We start from the raw sequence: 25,871 nt of genomic DNA, 5'->3' as shown, positions 1-25,871 counted from the left end.
TACTTTTATACGCATCCACCGCAAAATTGGTATTGGTACCTTGTAGTACGCAGATGTGTTTCTACTACAACGTTTAAATGATAGAAACAAGCTGGCCGAAAATCCATATTCGCCCACGTCTTCATGCATTCATTTCACGCAAGAGAAGAGAAAAGACTACATTCAACGCAACTGGCCTTTAAAAAGCCGCGTTGACTTGAGTTTTCCTAAACACGATTCAATCCGGCTTATCAGAGTTGCCCATCACTAGAATGGTCGTTGGGAGAGTTTTTATTTTAATTCAATAGGGATTATATGCATTTTTTATCAGACTTTTCAAAATAAAAATCTAACAGTTAGTTGTGTCATCACTATGAAGGATATGTAGATTCTTGTCAAGAATTTGTTACTGTTATACTGGATATACTAAAAATAAGCGAAAGCACTGTCAAGTTGAATCCAACAGTGGGTGTAAATATGCATCTAAGCCGTTGAAACAATAATTATAACATGGGATGTTTTATTAAATAAGCCTGGGACTAAATGTCATTTTTATCACAAATGGCTATTTTCAAAACATAATTTATTGATTCAAACATTTCTACGTATTAATAGAATTTTGATGTGTAATGAATAATTTATGCATAAGAAATTCCTAGTTTTTTCATATTTTAGGTATATAAGCAAAAATATGATAAGCTTTGATCTCGTTTATTATCAACTTTCATAATGTTATATCAAATTAATAATTCTAGAAGAGGTTATCATTTATTAATGGAACCTACCATTAATAAACACATCCTTTCAATCGTGATAAAATAATCCATATATTAAAATAAATATTTACTGGAATAACATTCAATTCTATTTTTCTTATTTCATTTCGTTAGTTGTTATAACCCAATTTGCTTATTTCAGAAGCTCGTACAATTTGACATTATCTCTTCGACTATCGCGTGAAAAAGCTTAGCTGAATATCGAGAGGGCTTATACCAAGTGCCCAATGCAGTTAGGATCCTGTAGGAGCACCTTTCATAAACAAACAGTTTATAAAGTAACCTAGTCTAATATTCAGGCAGGGAAACTCAATGCGTTAGGCAAAACCAATCTGTATGGTTTGGGTTTCGTTCGAACTTCTGATAGGTCAGTAGTGCCTCACTTGGAATTATCAAAGGCCGATCAGGCGCTTTGACCTGGACCTTTCGACGTCACTAGGCAAACTGTGAGAGCTGCCAAACTATTTGAACTATTCCCGTGTGAGTGCTGGACAGATGACGTGGTCTACAGTTTTTTCCTCCTCCGTGCTCTTGTGGCACTCCAGATCGTCCGTGATGCCAATAGTTTGGAGATTACATCTTAAATGACCATTTGCGGTTAACAATCTAGTAATCCAATCGAACTGCCTTAGCTTGTCTCATGCTAGGTGTCTCTATCCATCTCCGCAGAGCCTACCTTGCAAGCTGACCATTAAGAGATGTTACAGCAATATTTTTGGCTACCCCAGAAATGGGTTCTGGGCCCATTAGTGGATTTGCTGATCCCAATCTGGCAAGTGAGTCCGCTTCGTCTTTGCACTTGTTGTCCAAGTTACTGGACAAGCTGATTCTTATAGCCATCACTTACCAGCTTTTGTAGAACTTCGATCATACCGTTTCAGCTGCATATAAGGCAGCTCTGTTGTCTGAGCAGATTGAGACTACTGTCGTCGATTTAGTATCGTGCGTCCACATTACATCACAGCGAATACCTCGGTTTGGAGGTTGTTCTCCAAGCGAAAAATATCGCTTATTTTGGGTTGTCCTCATTTCCAGAAAAGGAACTGCTAAGCCTTTTATTAGTCGCAACCTTTCGGTGAAAAAAAAAATAAACTGAAAGAAAATCACCGTAGGTACTCTTCCAGGAATAGATTTCTCCAAAACAATACTTCCAACAATTCAAACTGCAAGAATAAGGATACATATCATATCTCAAGAGTGTAGTATAACTTATATTGGTAAAAACCAAAAACTTTATGTGTAAATTTTCATTTTTTTCCCTTATTTCTTTCCTATCGTTCATTTTTTTGACTATTTCTCTCTCTGAATCGAATTCAATTCCGTTTAAGGTATAATAATAGGCTTCTCGTCAATAAAGTTTTAGTAGGTTACAGTAGAGTACCTGGTTCCTGTTTATGAACAACATATTACCGTTTCACCAAAAAATTAGCCGAAAGAGAGAGCTACCACCGAATCATCGTCACCAGACAGCGAAAGTGATTATAATGACTATCATAGTAAAAGAGAGCAACCCAATGGGATTCATCGAAGGACGAGTGATCTTTGCAAGCCCCTATTATGAAACAGCATGCTCTTTCCATCGCAACGACTGTTTTCTTTACGCCAGCACGTGTTGAATTTACTACTATCTACAGAATTGACCGGCGTGAGTCACTTTTGGAAAAAATCATTCATTTCAGTTTCAAACAAAATATTTTCTCTCTAGAGCAATTATTAAAGCCAATTGCATTCCTTGATTTGTTCCAATCCAAATTTGGGTTCCGCCAGATGACTAGAAACTATTAGGTTCTATGATATTTGGATCTAAATGTCATCAAAAAGGTTTGAAAACACGATAGGTTTCTTCTAGGAGATCCTCTCTGGCTTTTGCCATCTAAAAAGTTTTACGAGAACAAAATCTGACGAAATGGACAATAATCGTCCCAACGGAATGAATAGCCCTCGTCTAAACAGAATGACCGATGGTATTCATGACGTAGATGCTAACGAAATGGATTCTACTAATAAGAATCCCAATGAAAAAGAATAGAATAAGCGATTACAAGAAGAATATAACGAAAACGATTCTGGAGATCCCAAGGATAAAGTATCCAAAGATTCTGGGAAATTCGAGAAAATAGCCAATCCTCTGGGATCTAAAAGAAACACTTCGAATAGATGGTCAAAGGAAAAGAAATCAGGAGTAAAATACTCTCAATTTTAAAAACAACTGTTTAAAACTATGCACAATACACAATGATATTCGGGTCCAAATATCATCAAAAAGATTTAAAAACACGATAGGTTTCTTCTAGGAGATCCTCTTGGGCTTTGGCCGTCTAAAAAGTTTTTCGAGAGCAAAATCTGGCATACGTCCTGACGAAATGAATAGCAGTCCTAACGAAATGGATAGTAATCGTCCAAACGGAATGGATAACCCTCGTCTAAACAGAATGGCCGATGGAGCCTACTAATAAGAATCTCTATGAAGAAGATTCTTTGTAGAATAAGCGATTACAAGACAAATATAACGGAAAAGATTCTGGAGATCCCCGGGATAAAGTACCCAAAGATTCTGAGAAATTGGAGAAAATAGTCAATCTTCGGGGATCTAAAAGAAACACATCTTACTATAAAACAGATCCATTGGTACGTTAACGATTTGTTTATTTCTTAGGTATGTTCCCTGACGTAAAGGTATTGGGGCTGAAGGAATGAAAACGGGCAGAATTCTTATAATTCTTTAGCAATTCTGATTTATGCTTTATGCTTTTTTGTATTTACTAGGTTATATGAATGCAATAAAAATTATTTGGAATGACAAAGGAAATACATATGTACAGAGGAATCATTTTATTAAAATCTGTACAAACAGTTTTCTATTTCCAATATTTAAACTTTGTTATCGCAAACGTCTTTAATTGAAGCTTCAATAGCATCTTGGAAGTTGGCAGCGACACGGTTGGTAATTGGATTCTTGCATGATGCTTCACGGTGAGCCTTTGAGCAGCTTTTCACTTTAGGTACGGTGCTGAAACAAAGAACATTGATAGTAAATACTGAAATAATTTGAACACAAAAGGTGAAGTCAATATGTTTGTGTAAAAACCGAAATACTTACGAACACACAAGTGATTTGGAGGGAAGTTTGTTTCTGTGTTCTTCTAAGACAGTTTTAATTTCAGTACAAGCTGAGATAGTAGATATATCAGTCTCCAAAATACATGGGTTGAATAATTCTAAAAAATATTTAAATATAATTTCATAACGTATCACTTAAAATTAAATAATCTATTCTACATTTACTTCGCTAAATGAATGAATAAACTGAGAAGTTATCAAACGCTTACCTAAAATTTCTTCTACAGTTGATCGGCAAGCTTGATCAATGATGGCTGAAACAACTTTGATAGCTATGGTAGGTAATTCTTTAGATTCAGCTGGTAAGCAGGAAGAGATGAGGTCAACACCGGGTTTGGCACATTTAGCGAGGTTTTTCTTCATGAGAGAACAGAAAGTATCCGATCCAAGTTCAATATCTTCAATACAAGATTCAATTTGTGAACCTACTTCCTAAAAATAAATCAATATGTAGATATAAAATTACAAATTTTTTATTGACTTTACAAATTGAGATCAATATATAGTGAAGAGGAAATTTAAACAATATTAATTATGTGATGCTTTTTCGTATACTATAATCTTGAATAAGATAGATCAACTAACACCTGATTACGGATCCTAACCCAGAACGGGATTTTTATCACTGAATCTTTTGCGGATTTGAGTATGTACAGCAAAAGAAGGAAAACAAAAAAAGACCATTTCACTTTAAACGATGACGTTATTGTTCACGCCGCACAATCAGTCTTACAAACTATTGGGTAAACAGATACTTCTAAGTTCTTAAAGAAATAATAAATGTGAAAAATCCTATTATTGGGTAGACAAGAACGACGAATTACCTCCGATGAAGCTTATGCAAAAACTTCATATATACGTGGAAACGGATCTTACTAGACGGCAATACGAATGACGGTTGTAAATCGAAGACACTTCTCATGCTACGATCTTTTATTAAAGAACAAGAACTTTACTCGCCAAAAAAAAACAATAATTATTATGACTTCTTCCGCAGAAAGCAACTAACTAATAAAGAAGAATGTAGATTGCTAACTATTCTTTGTAAATGAGTTTGTGATGGTTCGCTGCAATACATATTTAAACAACAACGCGTTCAGTTTAGGTAGAAAATTCAACTTTTATAACATGATCTACAAAAACCTTCAATCTATTTTACTTTTTACGTGCGTCAATTTGTATAATAGATTCAAGATGTTTGATAATTGTAGACTTATCAATGATTTACCCACTCACACGGATTTTATATTGAAGTTTAATAACAAAAACCTATTTTCATGTTGAAATGCCAAAACCGCAAATCTCAAAATATGGGCATTTACCCACTTATGTTCTAAGGTAGAAAGAATCCTTTACCCGTTTACTTAGATCAAGTTCTTAACAATGATTGGGTTTATTCCATCATATTTTTCGAAAAGCTCTAGCATGAACTGATTGAACATAGGTAAAATGCAATAATTTATTATTAATATTTTCAAACACAATTCCAACAACAAAGGCTTCTTTCAAATAACTAATTTGTTCAACAAATTTTTTGTTGGAAGGTCATTGTTTGTTTATACTACTGAAAGTTTTACTAGCAGCTATCAATATTTTTCTAAGAAGAATTTCAATATAATATAATTGAATAAATATTATAGAGATGTGAAATTCTTACTTCAATTTGGGTTTCGATATTGGGGCATTGGGCTTTAGCTTTTTTTCCAAGTTCTTCCAAATCTTTAATAATGGTGATATTGAATTTGCTTTCTAGCAAAGAAGCTAATTCTTTCAATTCCTCTGAGGAACTGCTAGAATCCTTCTTGGATACTGTGCCGGCATTGGCAAATCCTGAAAAATAAATTCATACAGTGCTAGTTCAAAGTAAGGAAACAAATATTCACACATTTTGGAATAAGAATAGTGGTTCCTAATATTTTTTTAGATGACGTTACTCACCACAAATAACAAGAAATACTGAAAAGATCACTAGCTTATTCATTTTGGAAATTGTCCGCTTGACTGTTTTCTTTCAACTAGACTAAGTCGATTCATACCGATACTTTTATACTGACCATAATCAAGAAACATTGATTAGGTTCTCAGTAAGTAATATCTATTTGAGCTGCAGATAAAGTTGTTTATATAAAAATATTACGATAACTCCAATAAAAACAAAGAATACTATTTAAAGTTGATTTAAAAAAAACAATTATATAATTTAGTTTCACTATTTCATTTGAAATTAATAGTGTTGTTTGCTAGATATACACTGTCAGACGGAAAAACGAAAATAGACATAAGAATTTTTTATGACACAATGTGTAACTTTATGCCAATATAGTATAGATATATAGTATAGAGACTGGCTATTCTGTATGAAAGCAAACGCACGAGACGCATCCCAAGGATTCTTTCACAAAACACGATCTACTTACCCAAATCTGTCACAAAGTACACGACATTACCTCATTTTATAGTAAATTACGGACAAATAACATAATAATAAATAATATGGTTTTTTGAACTTCATTTCACACAATACTTTGATTTAAATCCAAAATCAGCACAAACTCAGCCTGGCATCTTGAAACTGGTCCTGTAAAACTTCTCGTTATCGTAAAGCAGCAGAAACAAAAAAATTGCCATGTAAATTATCTTCATTGCAAAATTTATTCATCTAATACGACATAAAACACTGAACCAACTGAGTTTAAAAATGTTATTCTGAATTCTCCATTGGAAAATATGACCATTAATCTTGTCAATGAAAGCTTTCATAGGATGGCTACACGCTTGTTGTGATTTGTGATGTCACAAAATTGGATTGTGTGAAATTTTTCCTTGTTTAATAGACCTAGGCTGCATCCAACGAAGAGAAAAGTACAACATTTGCCAATAGATTATTCAATTGAAACTATTTAGTTGTAATGATGTGATATTTTATAATTAAGAGTATACTGATATAAAGATTCACAAAAACAACAATCAAAAAACATTTATCTATGGATCTTATTTTAATAAAAAAATGTTTTAGTGCCGGTCAGCATAATGTTGAATGAATGAATTTTCACGGCAAATCTCGTTCTTTTACAAAACGACAACAAACTCTTGCAAGCACTCTGATATACTAGTTGCTTTTCATTTTATTTAGTACTTGAGCTTGGCACACAAGAATCAATTTCAACAAACTTCAGTGAGTTTGTCAAGAGTCAAATTTTAAAACAATCAGAAATTATAAATGTTTTTTTAATTAATTGCATACAAAATACAGATACTTTCTTCTAAGTATACTTTTTACTATCGAATAACTTCTTGGTCTTGGGCCCTCAATTCTACAGTTGGTGATTAAAGCAAAATTTCGAAACACATGAATCTCAAACATTTATCTATTCAAGGGGCAAGTTAAAAGCATAATTACGTGCTCAAATCTGAAAAAAAAATTGGAACATGCAGTTGAAGCAAATTGTACAATTGAAAAGCATTAACTTTTAGTCTCTCTGGTCCAAAGACTCTTCCACAAAAAATAGGACTCTCTACCTAATCAACTCTGTAATAATGTTTTCTGATATCAAAAATGTGCATAATAATAAATAATGTGGCTTCTTCTATGTAAACCTCACTTCTTAAGGTGAATAAAATGTAAGTAGCTGACTGCCACACAGATGGCGCTTACCTTGTAAAATTCATATAAAGTTTATGAAGTACCAGCTTTCAAAAGACTATGTGTAAAATTTTATGACATTTCGATTAGTCTTAAAAAAGTGACAGCTATTTAAGTGAAGATACTTTTGTTATTTTCAAAACAATGGATTCAAAACAATTTCATGTGTTGATTTATCATTGCTTCTTGATGAAAAAAATACTGTACAAGATCAACAATGACTTCAAAAGTGTTATCTGGTCTCTGCTCCAACGAAAAGAATCATTTGTTATTGATTTGCTAAATTTAAACGTGGTCGTACAGACACCGATGAAGGTTGTTCAATTGAGGTGGTCACGCTAGAAATCATCAATATAATCCACAAGTTGGTTATATCTAGTCGTAAATTGAAATTGTGTTAGATAGCTGAGATATCAGAAGGTGAACATTTGACCAAGAGAAAGCTTTTTTCATAGTGGGTGCAAACAACGTCTTGATGATTCAGATCAATGTGGATGAGTGGACTGAAGCCAGTGAACAACTTCCGAAGCGTCCAAAGGCACAACAGTCAGCGGGGAAGGTTATGGCTTTAGTATTTTGGAATGCGCATGGAATATTCCTAATCGACTTTCTTCGATAGGGAGAGACACTTAATAGCGATAACTACATACAGTTGTTGACTCGTTTGAATGCAAAAATCAAGGAAAAACTGCCTCATACGTCGAAGATAAAAACATTGCTGAAATTGAAGCCTATTTTGAGGCAAAAGACAAATTCTTCTAAAAGCACGGCATCGAGTAGTTATTGAAGCGTTGGAATGATTGTATTGCTTTTGAAAGACATAACATTGATGAATAAAATCGACTTTTGGTAAAAAAATCTGTGTTTCTTATTTAGTCACACGACTTATGGAGTGATATTAAATTAAGGTAAATAGCAACAGAATTTTATTTCAAAAATAAACGTCTTACTCATTTTGGTTAATAAAACAAGGGGTTAATAGCAATATTTGCACTTGGGTGTGAATCTTCAATTTGAATTAAATGATTAAATTTTTCTAATTTTCAATTGAAAACTTAACTCTGCCAATATCGTTAAGAGATAAAGCTGAAACTGAAGAAAATACTCTTGGTATGCTGTCGGTTACGTTAAGTTAATTTTGTTGCAAATAATTTTCATATGTATACCCAACAAGCTCTCATTTTAATGGTACTCAACCCATTAAAAAACCATCTGTACCAAGTATTTTTATTGTACTTCAAACATAAGATCTTTTAAACAAAAATCAGAATTTTTAGAACTATGTTCTCCTTACTTTAGTTTGACTACAGAAAATTTTAGTAGAGATTCTTGTCAAATTTACAAACTGTAACATGAATTTACCAATTCTGCCTTTAAGTTCATATTCTTACCCCTACTACCATCAAGCACTGATGAAAGTGATTATATAACACACGGAAGCCTCAAATTTATTTTTAAGTCATGACATTCTATCAATATCTATTCTAATTTAACCTTATCCTATTTAAATTGTGTGAAAATTACAAACAAAAGCTGTATAGCTGCAATAATGATAACTATTATTCATTAATATCCTGATATAAAAACTTTCCAGAAGCTCCATATTATGTTTTAATTTTCCTTATCAATAAAGATTTATGACATGAAGTAAACACATGAATTTTGTTTTCGATCCAATGGAATTTATAATCCAAATAATTCTAGATAAATTTGTTTCATTAGAGATTCTTGAAGTTTAGTTTGGTAAATACTAATCTTTGTTCCAGTAAGATTAATCATGAAATATTTTTATTTATTGTGTTTAACTATAAGCAGTAAGTTTTTTATTTTCAAATTATCAAATTATCATTCGAGTTTTACTTTTTTTGTTCTGAAATTTTTTATAGTAAAATTTCAACGTAAATGCAAAGGTTAAAATATTTGTTAATATTATGTAGTTTAGAAGTTTCCCATCTTATTTATGAACTTATTAAATATCTATTTCACATTTTCATTCGTTTGTGTAGTTACAAAATCTGCTCTCATCTCTCCATACTGTAAAACCAACCAAAAATTTAAAGTACAATAAGGGTGAGAAATATTATCACCTTATACGGCTACACAAATCATATATCCTTTCAGAATGATCCAACAGGTATAAATAGTCAATCAAGTGCAATCCTGTATATTATTATGGGAGATATAAGAGTAAACACTGGGCTATAGATTGAGTTGGGTTGTGTCATAATAATCCTAGCTTGTCTAAAATTGTAGACACGGAAATATGCAGTTTTTATTTTAGTGAAAACTTTTTGTAATCCTTCTAAACCATATTCCAATACTACTCATAATTAAAAACAAAGTGATAAAATAAAAATTTCTTTGTCGGATGGTTTACTGTCCAGTAATTGGCAGTAAGGCTATTTGGTACACTCTACACTTTGTTTGAAAAATTAAGGCGTGATGTTAGTAAGTTTTTCAATTTCTTCAGAATGTCTATTGCATCCTTTAACGAACTCCATGAGAATAGTTTATTTTTCCGAGAAGTCGATTGGAAGGACTGGATTGGAACGTACGCTACTGCTTCTAAGGTATTGCCGGCGAAACAGTGGCATTGGACGGCTGCTCATCGGCATTTTACTGGCACTAATCAGGGGTCGCGTGTGTGCCAGGTCATATTTCCACATGTAGTTCACTAATAGTATTTGGACGACCGGTATAAAAGTGACGGTCCAAAATCGGCGTGTGTGTGCAATTATCCTAATGAGTGTAGCAAGTTCATTGCTACTGGGTATGTACCGGTTTAGAATCAAGTATTTACAGTTGTTTAAAAATAGGACTACAAGTCTTGCACCAGATTTAGTAAAAGTGCTAGCTTGTAGAATCCAGCTACTAAGATACGTCTTTCCCGAACAATTCAACCTACATCTTTCTACATACGACAGACACCACTCGAACTACTCGAGTGTAATAGGGTCTACCTTCTTGTACTTACTTTTTACATGAAAAAAGAAATATATTATTACACCAGTAGAGAAATGACTGTTAATAATTTTTTTGGCAACAAATCACTGAATTATTAAGAGTAATTACATCTTATTGGTACTATAAAAAGAAATATAAGAGAGATTGCAAATCCTTAAAATTATTATTTCAAGGTATTTTCTGATGATGAAAAAATAGTAAATTACATTGCTAAAATATAAAAACAACATCATGATAAGGCAGTATCTGATAATATCAGGTTAAATTTAATTTTGCGACTACATGCTACTAAATGAAGGTTTCACTACCATCAACATCAAAATCAACCTCTAAGGGTATTGAAACGTAATGCAGAAATTATTTTTTTACTTCAATAGAATTATTTTAAATCGTCTACAGTTGTAAACCCTTGGTATTCAACGGTGCGTTGTCCCTTCGTAAACGTAGGTTTGACAGGAATGTGAAGAATTTAAATAAAATGTTGATATCAAAACAAAATATCAACTCCTACAAATAAAAACAGAGTGTTATCTCAAAGTTAAGTAATAACAATTTGTCTATGGTGATATTGAGAATATACTGTATGATAACTTATCTGTGTTATCCAGTAGCTTTTTGTATGATAGAAATACTTAATAAAATCATTATTCAAAGTAAAATTAGTAATAATCGCAATAATAAAACTATGACTATTTATTATTTTCAAATAAATTTATTGCTACTGAACTAAAAGAACTATTAACAAATAAATGAATGAACAAACATTCTCTAATGAGATAGAAAATGTGTCAAGGTCTACCTATCCCCATCTAGTAGCTCAGTTGAGAATCAATGACACGGAACCAGAATGAAACTAAAGTAAACCTCAAACGCTGTATCAAGGACAAGACTTTTGATCAATCAAATCCTTTTTGAAGTAGTTCAAGCATCTACGTATTAGGCTTCTACAGTGCAAAAACAATAAATCTGATCTGTTCTTATTTCTACTATACTAGCATAAATTCATACTAATTTTTTTAAACTTTCATCTCGGTATTTATTCTATAAAAGCATATATATTTCCTGTAATCAAACTATATTATTAACAGAAATCTGGTCAATATCAAAACAAGTCATAAGCATTATTTTCAGATTTCATTTTGTAAATATACCTAAATATTAAAAAATTTTCATGAGTTACCGCTGGGTATGGTTGAGTAATGAAAGTAGAATATTAATATTTTCATTCTTTCTCTATGGATTGGAGCGCTGGATCCTATATATAAAAAATTAATAGAAAATAGAATCAGAAAGGATTCTATCCTGAGCGAGAGAAAGACTTCGAAGAAGTCAAATTGATTGTGGGTCTTTTCTTTTGATTTAGAGTCATACGGCTCAAATCTTTTAGAAAAAATGGTACTTAAATGAGTTCATCTATAGAAAATAATTGAATAAAATAAGTAACAGGAAGTGTTTCATTTTTGTTAGCAATAATTAGACAATTTTATTTCAAAGAATCCTAAATCAAGAAATATTTGTGCTGGAAATATTTGAAATCTACAAACGCTATTCTCGTAATTCTAGCAATAACAAAGTATTAAATATAAAAACTTTAATAAGTGTAATGATGCAATTTAATAAGTAATTATATCATGTTGTTTTCAAACTACTATCTATGGGTCATTGTAGATAAACTTATGACTTACGTCTGCTCTTGATAATCACCTGTAACAGTTAAGTTAGCAACAGCAAGGAAAACTTTTTTTTTAAAACAGATATCAATTAAATGATTATCGTTCTTTAATAGAACAAAAGTATTTTAATTGTGAAATGAAGCACAAACAATGTCAAATCTTTCATCAAATTTCATAAATATACACATTCAAAAATGTTATCTGAAGAGAAAACTAAAATCCCTTCTGAACCCGACCTTAACTATTAGCCTAAATAGTCTTTCCCGCTCATCTCTATTCCTCTTCAAAATCTATCCAGCCCCTTATCCTCTTCTCCTATATTTATTTGCCTTATAATACATCATAATTTTTTCTGCTTTAGATTCTTTAAAATATTTCTCCCACAGATTTGTTGTTTCTTGCTCATAATCCAGATTTTTGCACCTTAGATTATATTGTTTTATAAACTCTTTCTTTTTTATCTTAAAATTTGTGTTGGTTTTAAAATATTATAGAATTCTTTAGTCGACCTGTTGACAATATACACTACTGGTCAAAAGTCTTTGCCTACACCATAATCCATTCATTAAATTTGAATATCATACGCTTTAACAAATTTCTCTTTCATATTGTCAAGTGAAAGTCAAAATGGTGTCTCACAAATCAAAAAATAAGAGTACTGGATATTTGTTTTCATTATCCGATGGCATGTTCAAATTTTGTCGGTGAGTACAACAGGTTAAAACTTGTTTAGCTGTGAATTATTTCTTCAGTCTTTATCATTGCAGTTTAGCTCCAGTTAGCCTTGTGAGACGTGAAAACGTGATGTGATTTGAACTTTTTGGACCAAGACATCTTTTTGTGAACTTTGCTAAGGATATGGTAAATTCAAACTTGTTTAAGTTTAAAAATGGTCAAAACCAAGAAATTATAGATTGAAAATTGGTCATTCGCCAAGTCAGTAACTGTACCAATTAAAAATACCTCTTCGCACCGTGGACAATAAAGTGAAAAAATATACATCCACAAGGAGCTTTGAAGACAGAAAACGTTAAGGGTGGCCTCGAAAAACTATAACCGCTGAAGAGAAACGTAGATGAAACTAGGGATCTGCTTTTGAGTACTTCTACTGTGAAAATGGATTGATAGAAACTGGCATTTTTGAAAGGGTGGCAGTGAAGAAGCCTCTTTCAAGACGTGAAAATAAAATTAAGTAGTTGCAGTGAACTAAAGAGTATAAAGAGAGAGGGTTTTATGAAGTATTGAGTCAAAGTTTGAGGTTTATGGGTCTAAGATAAGAATGTGTGTGCACAGGTCAAAGAATGAACGGATGTAAGATTCATATGGTATCCCGATTGTAAAACACGGAGAAGGCTGGGTAATGATTCGAAGGATCTTTTGGAGGAAGGGCGACTGAAGACCTGAATAGTAAAAATTGAAGGGATTTTGAAGAAAGAACGCTATAAAAAAGGAAAATGTAGAACGTTCTGACCAGCGCCTGGTCAGCAGAAGCTGAGTAAATAGTATTTGAAAAAATTGATAAAGAAGTATATACTGAAAGAAATGATTTGGCCGTAAAATTTTTGGAAATCTTGAAAAACAAATGGATGAAATAATTTTTTTGAAATTGTTAAAATTGTGTACCGAAATAATGAAAACAAAAGATAGTTACATCAATGAATAAAAATTTTGAAATATATAAATATTAAAATGAATCGTATTGTTTTTATTTGTTGGGTACCACTGAAACTATAGGACGGGCAAAAACTTTTGACCGGTAGTGTATATGCCACAAATTCCATTAACAACATATTAAGTACATATCTTTATTTTTTTTTATAGCTCTTTTCCCATAAACGTTTTTTGGGGAGGAAAAAACAGATGCATAATTTCATTCAAAAAGTGTAGTTTCATATACAAAAGACTCGTAATTTAATAGTCACTACTCACTGTATAAAATATTGTTTCTATTAATGACTGTCATTTTATTTTCAGTATGTGGAGTAACTGTTGGTTTATCAAGTGAAGAATCAGTAGATGAGAGAGTACAATTGATGAAAGACTACTTCAAAAACAGAGTGCAAATACAGAATGTTAGAAAAAAATTTGAAAGTATATGCCCAAATTATGGGCATAAATTTGAGGTAATTAATCAAATTTTCATTGGACTTGATTGAAGGTGTTTTTTATCAAACAATTCCGTTTCCATCATATATTTATCAGGTGAACTCGTATTGCTAATACCTGTAAATAAAGATGACAGCAATCCACTATTCAAAAATTTGGCTTGTCGTCTTTGTAGTCTACTTTCCTCTACCATAGATTCGATAGTTTGTGTTTGGCTTTTCTTAAAAGTTTTGAACTTTACCCCTTTCTCTTCTGTTTTGCTATTATTGTTAGATATGTGTTTTTTTTCTCAACCTCAAGAAGATTTAGATACTTAGCCGCATGAACCGACCTTGAAAAATGGATCAATTTGCTTAAGCTCTTTTTATTGGAATTTTTATATCGTCTTGCTTTTAGGCCTATTCTATTATTAAATTATTTTTTTCATAATTTTTGAAAGACTGGTAAAAATTTGATAAAGATTGAAAGTAGTCGAAATGTCAAATTTTAATATGTCTTTCAAAAATTATAAAAAAAAAAACTAGTTTTATAACAGAAAAGACCTAAAATCAATGCGATTTAGGAACATAAAAAAATATAAAAGGTCTAAGAAACAAGGAGTTGAAGAAATTTTTTGAAATTTATACTAATACATCAACAAACTCTCTCATAAGTAGTCTCTTCTTTTTGTTTTCCTCTTCACTGCTGGTCACATCAGCGTAGTCTTCCTTGTTTAGTTGGCTGTTGGGATGGGACCTAAGCTGTCAAATCTTCTCCTCGCAATGTCGTTCATGATCTCTTCGATCTGCTCCTGGTCTATCTCTCGGTAGATCTGCTGTGACCTGATATACCTGCACATGTAACTTCAGTTGGATATATTGAATCTTTTTCAAATATTTTTGATGAACAATAACTTGCCCATCATATATTTGATTTAGCTCTACTTCTTCTCACATTTCTCACAGCCAGTGGAATTTAGAATCGTCTATAGTTGTACGAGATCGTTATGACATTAGTCCTTCTATATACTTTGCCCCTCACTCGGCCAAAGTAGCAGTCTATGTAACTGTATCCTTTAAGGGTATATAATCTGTTTTTAGCTAGCATTGTTGAAAGTACAAACTTGTGAAGGATTAATAGACAAAAATGAGGAGGAAACCGTTTGTTCTGGTATCAAGAACCATTTCGAAGAATGTACTCAACCAATTGTTGCAGTATTGGAAGACTGTTTACCAGAAAAATCCAAAGAATTACCAAGATTTATAGTCAAAACCGCCGTAGAACTATCAAACTATATCTGTAAATCTGATGGAGAACATATATTTGGTAAGATATGCATCTTACAATTATGTCTATAGTAATATATGTATAATCTGTTACTTAACCGTACTAATCGTTTTCTAACTCAAAAGTAACTCTAATTTTGGTTTATTAGTCTGTTTTATTAAATATTTTGCAACAAATAAAACTCGGTTCAATATCTCTAGATGTATTAGACTAAAATATTTTTTGAATAATTATGTAATTTTGAGATTTGATATTAAGCCTTTTATATCTGATTTATAATGAAGGGGTTTGAAGTACATTGGCGACACTGTTCAATTTAAGGAGGATACTGTTTGTGTCAATTTCTGTCCATGATTAAATTATTTACTTCGTAAAGCGTATTTTACATTTATCTAATACATAAGAATCCTACAGGGTCCATCTTAACGCACTACTTCGGTTTGAAGATATTTTGGCTGAGGATTTACGTGTTTCAGTCAATGTCAGTTGGAGTACGAGTTTTCCTTAGAACATACAGTGATACTGTTACTTTACTTAAGAAGAGAATGGCAAAACATTTAAATGACCGAACGTCAAAACTATCACGACTGAGCACGATATTGGATACTTTAAATAAAAAACAAGAATTACAAGATTGAAAACAACTTTTTTTCAAAATGTACTGTAAAGTAGACTTTACAGTACTAATTTGAGTCCGGAAAATGGCACTTTATGGTCTTCTTGTACTCTTAAATTCTTGCAATCCTTGCCTTTTTTTACAATGTTACCTTAGAGGTTTCTGTTAATTATTAGTTTTTTTACTAATATAAGAATAATCAAAGGAGCTTTTTTTAGTAAAATTGTCAAATATGAGATTCCATATTTTAATATAATTTTATTTTTTATTTAAAACCGAAAGCAGTATAAAAAACATATTACGAAATACGTCCGTGAGGTTATTATTACGGTGCTCGATTAGATATTCTGGACTCGGCTCCTTCGTCGCCTCGTCAATAAATAACTATCTCGTACTGTACTAAATCACCTCATGTAAAAAGAATTGGAATATATTTGTGTCGATTTTGAAGAATTGAATTTTAGAAAGATGTTTCGCCATTTTCCTTGTGGTGGGGAAAATAGGAGGATTAACAGTTCACGTAACTGTATGGCTTAAGTATCAGTATTTCTGAGAAGGATGAAACCACAGTTTTTAACCCTGCCCAGGTTTTACCCTTCTCTACGCCGGTAAAACTCTTCTGCACAATTTTTTGCAACCATAAAAGGTTGTAGTGTTAAAGTTGAATCAGTTTATTCTCTCGCCAATATTGAATCACCAATAGAAGAAGATAGTAAAGAGGAGACATATGGTGGATCACACTATTGAGGCAATATACTTGCACACAGCAAGAGAATTAGAAGAAGTATTTGACGTATTTGGATCTAAAAGACTATTTTCCATAGTTTTTTTTTTAATTTATATTGCTTTCATTATTGATAATATTATTATCTTTGATTGAGTAATAGTTTGAAATTAAGTTTCACCTTAACGTAGTTATGAAAATTACAAATCGATATATCTAAGAAACGATGGACCTCATAAAAAATTTTAATATTTTTATCCAATATAATTTTATGATAAAACTCACCAGTTTGCTAATGAATGCTAAAAACTAATTTATGCGTTCATCTTGAATCAAAATATATTCCAGATATGCGTTTCTCGAACATATAATTTTTAGCTCAATGCTTTTCGAAATTGACCGGACTATCATATAAGTATAAATTAGCAATAGTAACTTTTATATTCAAAGTAATATTTATACTTAATTTATATATATATTGTTCAAGAATTATCCAATCCTTGTATAATGGATCAGAATTTCCGTTTGAATAGATGTATTCTGAAAACTCGTTCAAGATTACAACAATATGTCAACTCAACGCCATCAAAATCTGAAATTTGCGAGTAAGTACAAAATAAAACTGTAGGTATCTAATTGGTGCAAATATATGAGGATGGTCCTAACAAAGAAAACACAAACATTTTGGAAATAATTTTATTTAAATTTCAACGTAGTATCCTCTTAGATCGTAGCGATGTTCAATAAGTTCGATATCCTTTTTATAATAAGAATCGTCAATCTCCTCAAAATAGCCATTAACTGCCGACGTCACCTCTTTATTGTTGGAAAATTTTTGACCACCGTGTCATTTTTTTAGATCTGGGACAGAAAATAATCCGAGAGGGCTGTATTTGACGAATAGGGTTCATAAGGTAGCAATTCAAACTTTAATTTTGGCCATTGCAATAACGAATGTGTGACTGGGGCATTGTCTTGATGAAGCAACACGTTTTTCTTAGCAAAATGCGGCCGTTTCTCCTACATTTCTTCGCTCATACGTTTCAATAAGTTCGCATAATTCTAGCTGTTGATAGTTTTCCCTTCGTTAAGATAGTAAATGAAATATATCCTACGCGCATCTCGAACAACAAAGGCCATAACCTTGCTTGCAAAAGGAATGGTCTTCGCGTTCCGTGAAGCTATTGTTGTAATTGTTCTTTTGTTTCCGGTGTGAAGTGATATACCCACGCTTTCTTCATGGTTATCAAACTTTGGTTTTATTTCGGCGAAACATTGCCAAACACTCGATGGAAACATCTTCACGATGCCGTTTTTGTTCCATTTTGAGCAAGTGTCCCACACATCTTGCGCAGCTTTCTCATGTCCAAAGTTTCAGTTAATAAGCCTTATACAGTACTTTTTGAAATACCAAGTATGTCTGTTAGCTCGCTCAGTGCGATGCTGGTCTTCGCAGGTTGTACGGCCTCGTTTTATCTCTGCTACCCAATATTTACTGTTGATAATGAAGGAGCCGTCTCACCTACATTAGAATCTAGTTCAGCTTTTATATTGGTTGGGCTAAGGCCTTTTAAAAAAAGTTGATGGCTGCCAAACAAATACTAAACAACGTGGCGTCTTCAAACTTGAAACATATCCTGTAAAGATAGTGTACTATCTCTTATGATTTAATAAATTTGGACAAACCATTTTTGAACCTGTCCTCATTATTGTAATGTTTACCAAGCAAAAAAGGGGCAATATCTAGAGAAATGCAGATAGTGAGATACATTTCCAGTCCAAGTAGCGTAGCTCTTGTCGTATTTCTAGGAGGAGTCCAGGAGGAGTCCAGAATGAAGAGTGTCTTTTAGATATCTTTGAACAATCAACACCACTGCTTATTACACTGTTTTGTTCATTTGGCTTCGTAGCTTTAGATCAGAATTTTGGGGTACTCAAACACTTACTTTAAATGGATGTCTTTTTTGTTTATTACATTTTATTTTGATCACAAAATCTGAGTGTTGCCACAATACGTATGTTTAGAATTAATTTTACTTTGAGGTTAACTTAATTCAACTAAAGCATTGAAAGAAAACAGTTTTTATATGGTATTGCTTAATTTTCAGATTCATAAAATCCATGCGACAATGCTTCAAGAGACATGTAGATTTGTCGTGTAACAACTTTATAACTAGAGACTCGTTTATTGGTCTTTTTGATGCTGTAATCAAACAGTGTGATACTAAATTAGAAGACAGTGTAAATGAAGTAGACGTTGATTAAATACTAAGTACAATGTGGTGCCTACAAATATGCTTATTTTGAAATTCCAGGAAATGAGAAGTACCGCATTTGTTTACTTGATTATATGACCAAGATTGTGTACAATATAAGAAGCATGTTTTGAAATAAAAAGAATTTTTTAATAATTTAATTTTTATATTAAAACCTGTAATGTCATAGCTTTTGAATTCTTCTCTCTAATATAAAAGGTTTCTCGTAATATCGGTTTCGAAGGAACACTTTAATTACTAGAAAATTATGTAAAAAAAGCCTTAATGTTAGAGGTAAAAACCTTTGTATTCTATAGTTTTAACCAAACGTTAGTTAGCCCTTAGTAAAACTATTCTTTGGGCTTAGATGAGAAAAATTGTTGCATAACATTTTCATAATCTCTTTTAGATTTCAATTTTTTTCCGCGTAAGAATTTAGCCATTGATCTGAATAAACAGTAATGTAATGGTGCAAGAATTAAAAGTCCGGGCTACCAAGGTTTGTACATTTGATTTCCATGAAGCTGCAAAATTTTTATGTTGAAAATAATCGCGGAAATAGATAGGTCTAACTTTTAAGCAAAAAAAATCTTCTTAGCAAAACTTTTTTCTTGAAAAAAAAACGTTTTTAATTGATTTTTCATGAATAACTCAAATACTTTTGATTCTATCAGAAAAAGTGTAATGAATAAAAATAAAGAAATTGGTTTTCTTAAATTTGCTTTAGACATAATACGATAATACAAACCGAGTTATGATTTATTGAAGGTTGAAAGAAACTTTTTTAAAATTCAACGTCTAGTAACGGAAAAACGGTCAAACTTTCAAGATAATTGAATATAAATTTTTGCAAAGTACTTTTAAAAAGCATTAAAATGAGGGTTAATGGAAAACCATGAAAACCAAGAAAGTTATGGTCGAAATAAAATCGATTTGTATTTTTTTTGTAGAAAAACCCTTAATTTCACCGTTATAAATAGTACTCAAATTGCAATAAAAATATAAACTAGTGATGATTTATTTTATTCACATACTAATAATGATTTCTGGAATTTTGAACGATTTTGATAGCATTATTTTGAAAAAAATATGTTTAAAGTCAAAAAACATTATCAAAAATTTCTGCAAAGCTATAGGATTTACGTACATGAAAATTGATAGTAAACAAAAATTGAGTATTTTTTCAACAAATCTTTTGCTTTTTCCAAATGTTTTATAACTTCTAAAACAACTGAGATATGACCTTACAAATCGTACCCTTACGTATGACTGGTACCATTTTCGAACCCTTTAAACATTGCCCTTAAACAAATAGAGAGGTAAAGAAATTAAAAACGTTTATAAATTTATAGTTTATAAAATTTCCTATAAATACACGTTTTGAGTGACTAATTAGTTAATTTATTATATGCGAAACGTTAAATTGTACGTCCAGAATGTTCATACAAACGATGATCTTGACAATCAACGTTGCATCGATAAAAATAGTTCGCTAATATAGTAATTGAATACACAACCTTGATACAATGTATTTTATTTTCATTGTCCCCGACAAGTAGAAAACGTTCAGTTTAAATTACATGGGAATGACTGTATTTTCGACTATTTTAAGAAATATTGGGAAATCATACCTACATCCAAATTAAGAACAATCGTGAGTGAATGCCTTGGTTGGTATTGTTATGAGGTTTCAATATTATTAAATATGCTTTATATACAGGATGGTACCGGATTCGTACCCCACATTTCACATAAATCTACACGGTACGAAACTAAAAACGTGGAATGCCAAGTAATGGCCCCATTTAGACTTCAGTAGCAATTCAGTAACCGGAGACTGCCATTTGAGGAAACACCTGGTGATGAGCGACAAGACAATGTCACCGATGTCAAAACAGCTTTGTTGCAAGGACGGCTAGTAATAAGCACTGTAGAGGTTTCGGAAAAATTAGGAACTCAAATAATGATAAAAATATTAAATAATAATGATCTAAACTAACACAACATTTTCCATAACTCATCTAAAAGGTAGGCAGTGGACTCGTAATATCTTGACAAACAAATCAGTAAATTCTCAATTTAATAACCCCACTATCATCCGATTTCCGCCCTTATTATACATTTGGGATACATGAACGTGGTCTGCGCACTCTTTCCATGGCTCTCGATGACCCACGATGTAGTCCTGGTGGTCTTAAACAGAGGCCTAATTGAGCTGGACAAGTTCGCTGCATCTTAGTTCAGTGCAATAGGTAGATACCGAGTAAATAGATTTTTAGTGACTTACCGAACTATCTAGCTCTTTCGAACCAAAAGATTTTGAGAATATTGAGGAAAAAAATTGAATTAAAAACGAAAGGGAGGCCCTATCAGCGATCTTAATTGAAACGTTACTTCAGACAATCATATTTCTTGGACCTTTTCCTTTTCCTTTTCCTGAACATGGTTAAAGCTCTTTTAGGACATTTTTGAAAATTGGAAAACTAGAAATATTTTCTCTTTCACTCACTAAAGTGTAAAAAGAATTGGAATGCATCAATAGGAATCAATATTGGAACAACTAAATTCCTGAGAATCGAAAATCTCCGCTGGTTTGATTAGTTCTAATAGATGTTTTTTAACTTTCATTTTGCTGACGAGAAAAGTGAATAATTTTATGTTAGTAGTGCGTTGATTATTTCGGCTCTGTTTGTTTATTCCTAATCATTGTTTCCATAAACGTTAACTATGTATACTTTCTCTGTGCCTTATTGATAATTCTACCAAGTACGAATTATAATGATTATGTGAAAATGAAGCATCATGAGTTTAACTGTCATTATTCTCGGATCTCCTTACACAATTCATTTTCACTTATATTGCCATATACTGGATTAAAATTCATGAATAAATTTCAGAAAAAGAGATTAAGGATAAATATTAGGTTGTATAGTACGAGTCCATCAATGTAATGCATTGATTTCAATTTTTTTATAGATTTGAAACGTTTCACAATTTCCTTGAATGAGAAAAAATTTCTTCAAAATTCCAAATTTCAACTTTTTGTATTTTCAAAACGTGAAAATTTACATTTACCAGTTTCTTGTGATGAATGTCAAATTAGTAGTAAAATTTATTTATATCATCGTGAACCATCTAAATTTGATTGATCTGTTTTGTGCTCGCTCTATATATAAAAGTAAGTTGACAGTTTAAGACTATCCCACAATAAACTGATCCTTTCAACAATGGATCGTTTGTGGGGTTCATCATGCGCTATTAATTCTACACGATTTGATGATTTTTTATGTATCATTAAGTTACGATTTAATGAGTATACGAGTGATTGTACCAGGTATTCCAAATTTTAAAGAAACCATAAAAACAGCACAGATGTGGATAATATCCTAAAATTGTTTTTTGGTTCACATTTCTATATGTAGGGTATGGATTTCTGATAACATTTGAAAAGGCAAAATTGAAAAATTAATCTTATTAAAAGAACTAACTAAAAAAATAAAGCAGTGGGAGAGAATGGGAATTTGAATCAGGTAATCATAGTGAAAGTACTTGCTACTATCCTTAAAAAGTTGCAACCAGAAAAATGGACGATGTTTATCCAAATGAATTAGACCTTCGTATTTTCCAAAGATTGTTGTATAAGTTCAGACCCGAAATTTTGATCTCTCTGACTCCTGTCGATCAAGAATTACACACTAAAGGCAGAAATGAAAGCAAATCCATGTCGGACAATTGAGGAACTATCAAACACCTCTAACCAAGGTTGGTTTGATCGACGTATTTTCCAAATATTGTTCTGTAAGTTTAGACCCGAAATTTTAATCTCTCTGACTCTTGTCGATCAAGAATTACATACTAAAGGCAGAAATGAAATCCATGTCAGACAATTGAGGAACTGTCAAACACCTCTAACCAAGGTTGGTTTGATCGACGTATTTTCCAAAGATTGTTCTATAAGCTTAGACCCGAAATTTTGATCTCTCTGACTCCTATTGATCGAGAAGACCAATTGCATACTAAAGGGCAGCTGAGGAACTATCAAACACCTTTAACCAAGGTTGGTTTGGTCGACCATCCAAGAACATTTGCAGCGAGCATCACACCTCAAGAAAAAGGAAACAACTTGATATAAAAGCAAGAGAACTACATTAGTTGATAGGGGGAAAATCCTAAGTCTCACTAGAAAAAAAACCCTTATTTACAAGCCTGTCGTTAAGCCAATATTGAGCTGTAAGATTGTGCTTCCAAATCTAATATAAATATAATCAAGTGATTCCAATAGAAAATACTCCGTCAACTAGTAGATGCTCCATGGTATGTATCAAATCATAGCATTCACATGGACCTAGGACTGAACTCATTACAAGAAGTTATCCAAGTGAGGATCATCAATCATTATAAAACGATAGATATCAAGCCAAATTCACTATTATTTAGACCAATAAACGCAAAAAGACTGGAAAATATTAGCCAATAGACTTAGTATGAGGTATAAGAGGTTACATCACTGGATGTAAACCTCATCAAGACATTGTAGATGTCAGATTATCTAACACTCGCGCAAAATAAATGTAAATAGAAAATCCAATAGAAATAGTTGGTAATGAATTGAAAGCCAAAATGCCCATAAAAGCATCAAATTTGAGACAGTTATCATATGAAGACTGAATCATTTCATCTCTCTATTACGAAAGCAAGTTTAAGCAAAATATTTTTTTAAAAGCTACAATAATCTACATAGAATTCCAGAATAAATATTTCATTATTATAACATTATTGTCTACGTAGAATACGGCAAAAACCTTTATTAATTTGTCTAAATATTGTTATATAGAAATTGATACATTCATAAATGGCTGAAACAGTGAAATAGGACCAAAGTTTGCATAATTATTTTCTTATAACTGGATGTCAATAATTAATAGTAAATATTAAAACTCCATTTGAATAGTTTTTTCAAAAATAAAAGGAAATTTAACTGTAATTTTTATTGAAATGAAAAAATAGAATTTGAGTAAATATTAATGAGATAAGATAAAAATAATTCAATACATCTAAAACCTAAATGGACAGTTCGTATAAGTGGAAGGTGCTCCGACTAAGTGAAACAAATAGTGTATCGTTCTCTCTCTCTTCCGAGCGCTTCAGTTAGTTCTGCGCATCTTTTGTACGCATGAAGCATGCGCAGTATAGATAAAGTGTCTCGAACGAGAGTGAAAATGAATATTGTCGGCATCATAACGGAGCGACGTTTTTTCCCATACCAACTGTTCATATAGGAGTATTACATATATGCTTCAGAATTTATAATAGGTTACCGGAAATAAATATTGAATATTTTAGTTACAAATGATCCACTAAAATTAATTCGATTTCATCATAGTTAATAATCAAATAGATTTTCATGTAAAAATTACAAAATTTCATTCTTTTGATCCAGTCTAATGAAATGTATCTACTATTATTTGTAAAAAGATAAAAACCACCAGTATAGTTTCGACTGTCGACATAATATACACATAAACCTATTTACCTTTCCTTCTACTATTACTGACATTATGTAATCGGCCTTGTACTGCATTTTCAAGTCCTATGCATCATTTGTCACCGACATCATCACAAATCTGTGTTAATGTGTGTTCGTTGTTTAAATAAATGTTTTATTACTATTTTTTGATAGTTCATTAGCACTAATTTGAGGTGACAGACATCATACGAGTAGATATTATACAGTATGTCCGAAATAAACATCTAGAAACTGCATGCAAGATCGTACAAATGTTTAATGCCATTTTAATAGCACACAATTTTACTTTTACTTGAACCATCAACCATATTATATCAGTTAGATCTGCTGATTGATTGGAATGCTTCTATACAAGTAACTTTATTCTTCTATAGTAAATGTAATGATTGCAACTGTATCGGTTGGATTGCATACAAAATGCATTTATAGATAGAAACTTATTTACTTGTGGTTTAATAGCCAAGAAAATGTCAGTGAGAGAAGCTGATTGATTGGATAACTTCAATAAAAGTAGTGGTGGGTTTCTGCGAGTCGTGATTCACGATGTGAGCCACGCTAAGTATTTTTGGTGACATGCGAAACTGACAAATCAATTAAAATTCACATGATTTTGCGCTCTTTGTGGTCACTATGTAAACTATAATTTGCATATCGATCATGAATGAGCTAGTTGTTGAAAGGTTTACCTTTATGAGCTCTTTTTTGTACTATATTAGCAAAAAAGAATGATCGACGAAATAAATTTACGTTGATTCAGTTCATCTACACAATCTAAAATACTTTTGTATCATCTGTACCATTTCCAGGTCTTGCACTATCCACTGTCAGATATTTTTCTCAGCTCCTGACTGTAAGGCCTTCTTAGATTTTTCAATATTACAATCACTTATTTTTTTGATCCAAGCCCAAGATTATCTAATTCATGGCTTATCCTATAAGCTACAGCTGCGTGCAAATCTCTATCAGTGTATCTATCTAAAGCTGGGTCACACAACACTTTTTATATAGAATATAACTCCAAAAAACATGTGGTTTAATTGTCATTAAACTTATATATCCGCACTGTTTTGACGCTTTGGCACATTTGATCATTCGATGCTTGAGTCGTTCGCTGATAATTACGTCACGCCCTTGTGGGAACGCACCATAACTTTTTGGTCTTCTGTAGCAAACTCTTTCTCGCTTTGGTGCTACGTTGATTGTTTGTAAATTGCAATTCTAG

General features: G+C 32.0%; 2 protein-coding genes across 2 annotated transcripts; one reads left to right on the top strand and one right to left on the bottom strand.

The window, feature by feature from the left end:
- Positions 1-3,572: 3,572 nt before the first annotated feature.
- On the bottom strand, positions 3,573-6,175 carry LOC130452563 (uncharacterized). The gene is made up of 5 exons (XM_056791922.1): positions 5,814-6,175; positions 5,533-5,705; positions 4,085-4,307; positions 3,856-3,973; positions 3,573-3,765 (listed from the first exon to the last, which is right to left on the bottom strand). Exons 1-5 carry the CDS (start codon positions 5,854-5,856, stop codon positions 3,627-3,629), a joined length of 696 nt encoding a protein of 231 aa, XP_056647900.1. The 5' UTR covers positions 5,857-6,175; the 3' UTR covers positions 3,573-3,626.
- A 2,966-nt stretch (positions 6,176-9,141) lies between these two features.
- On the top strand, positions 9,142-19,311 carry LOC130444860 (uncharacterized). The gene is made up of 5 exons (XM_056780182.1): positions 9,142-9,332; positions 14,130-14,278; positions 15,341-15,566; positions 17,355-17,472; positions 18,976-19,311. The coding sequence occupies exons 1-5, from the start codon at positions 9,296-9,298 to the stop codon at positions 19,130-19,132; spliced, it is 687 nt and encodes a 228-aa protein (XP_056636160.1). The 5' UTR covers positions 9,142-9,295; the 3' UTR covers positions 19,133-19,311.
- The last annotated feature ends 6,560 nt before the right edge of the window (positions 19,312-25,871 follow it).

The sequence above is a fragment of the Diorhabda sublineata genome, chromosome 1 (assembly GCF_026230105.1).
Source record: "Diorhabda sublineata isolate icDioSubl1.1 chromosome 1, icDioSubl1.1, whole genome shotgun sequence".
NCBI lineage: Eukaryota > Metazoa > Arthropoda > Insecta > Coleoptera > Chrysomelidae > Diorhabda > Diorhabda sublineata.
The sequence above is the reverse complement of the archived record's forward strand: the minus strand, read 5'-3'. Positions and strand labels throughout refer to the sequence as shown.

What these genes read in the sequence shown, in the direction of transcription:
- LOC130444860 (XM_056780182.1), top strand. Translation starts at nt 9,296, where the DNA reads ATGAAATATTTTTATTTATTGTGTTTAACTATAAGCA. An exon ending in ATTGTGTTTAACTATAAGCA is followed by an intron (nt 9,333 to 14,129) that starts GTAAGTTTTTTA and finishes TTTTATTTTCAG; the next exon opens with TATGTGGAGTAACTGTTGGT. An exon ending in TCAAAATCTGAAATTTGCGA is followed by an intron (nt 17,473 to 18,975) that starts GTAAGTACAAAA and finishes CTTAATTTTCAG; the next exon opens with ATTCATAAAATCCATGCGAC.
- LOC130452563 (XM_056791922.1), bottom strand. Translation starts at nt 5,856, where the DNA reads ATGAATAAGCTAGTGATCTTTTCAGTATTTCTTGTTATTTGTG. An exon ending in AGTATTTCTTGTTATTTGTG is followed by an intron (nt 5,706 to 5,813) that starts GTGAGTAACGTC and finishes TTTATTTTTCAG; the next exon opens with GATTTGCCAATGCCGGCACA. An exon ending in ATATCGAAACCCAAATTGAA is followed by an intron (nt 4,308 to 5,532) that starts GTAAGAATTTCA and finishes ATTTATTTTTAG; the next exon opens with GAAGTAGGTTCACAAATTGA.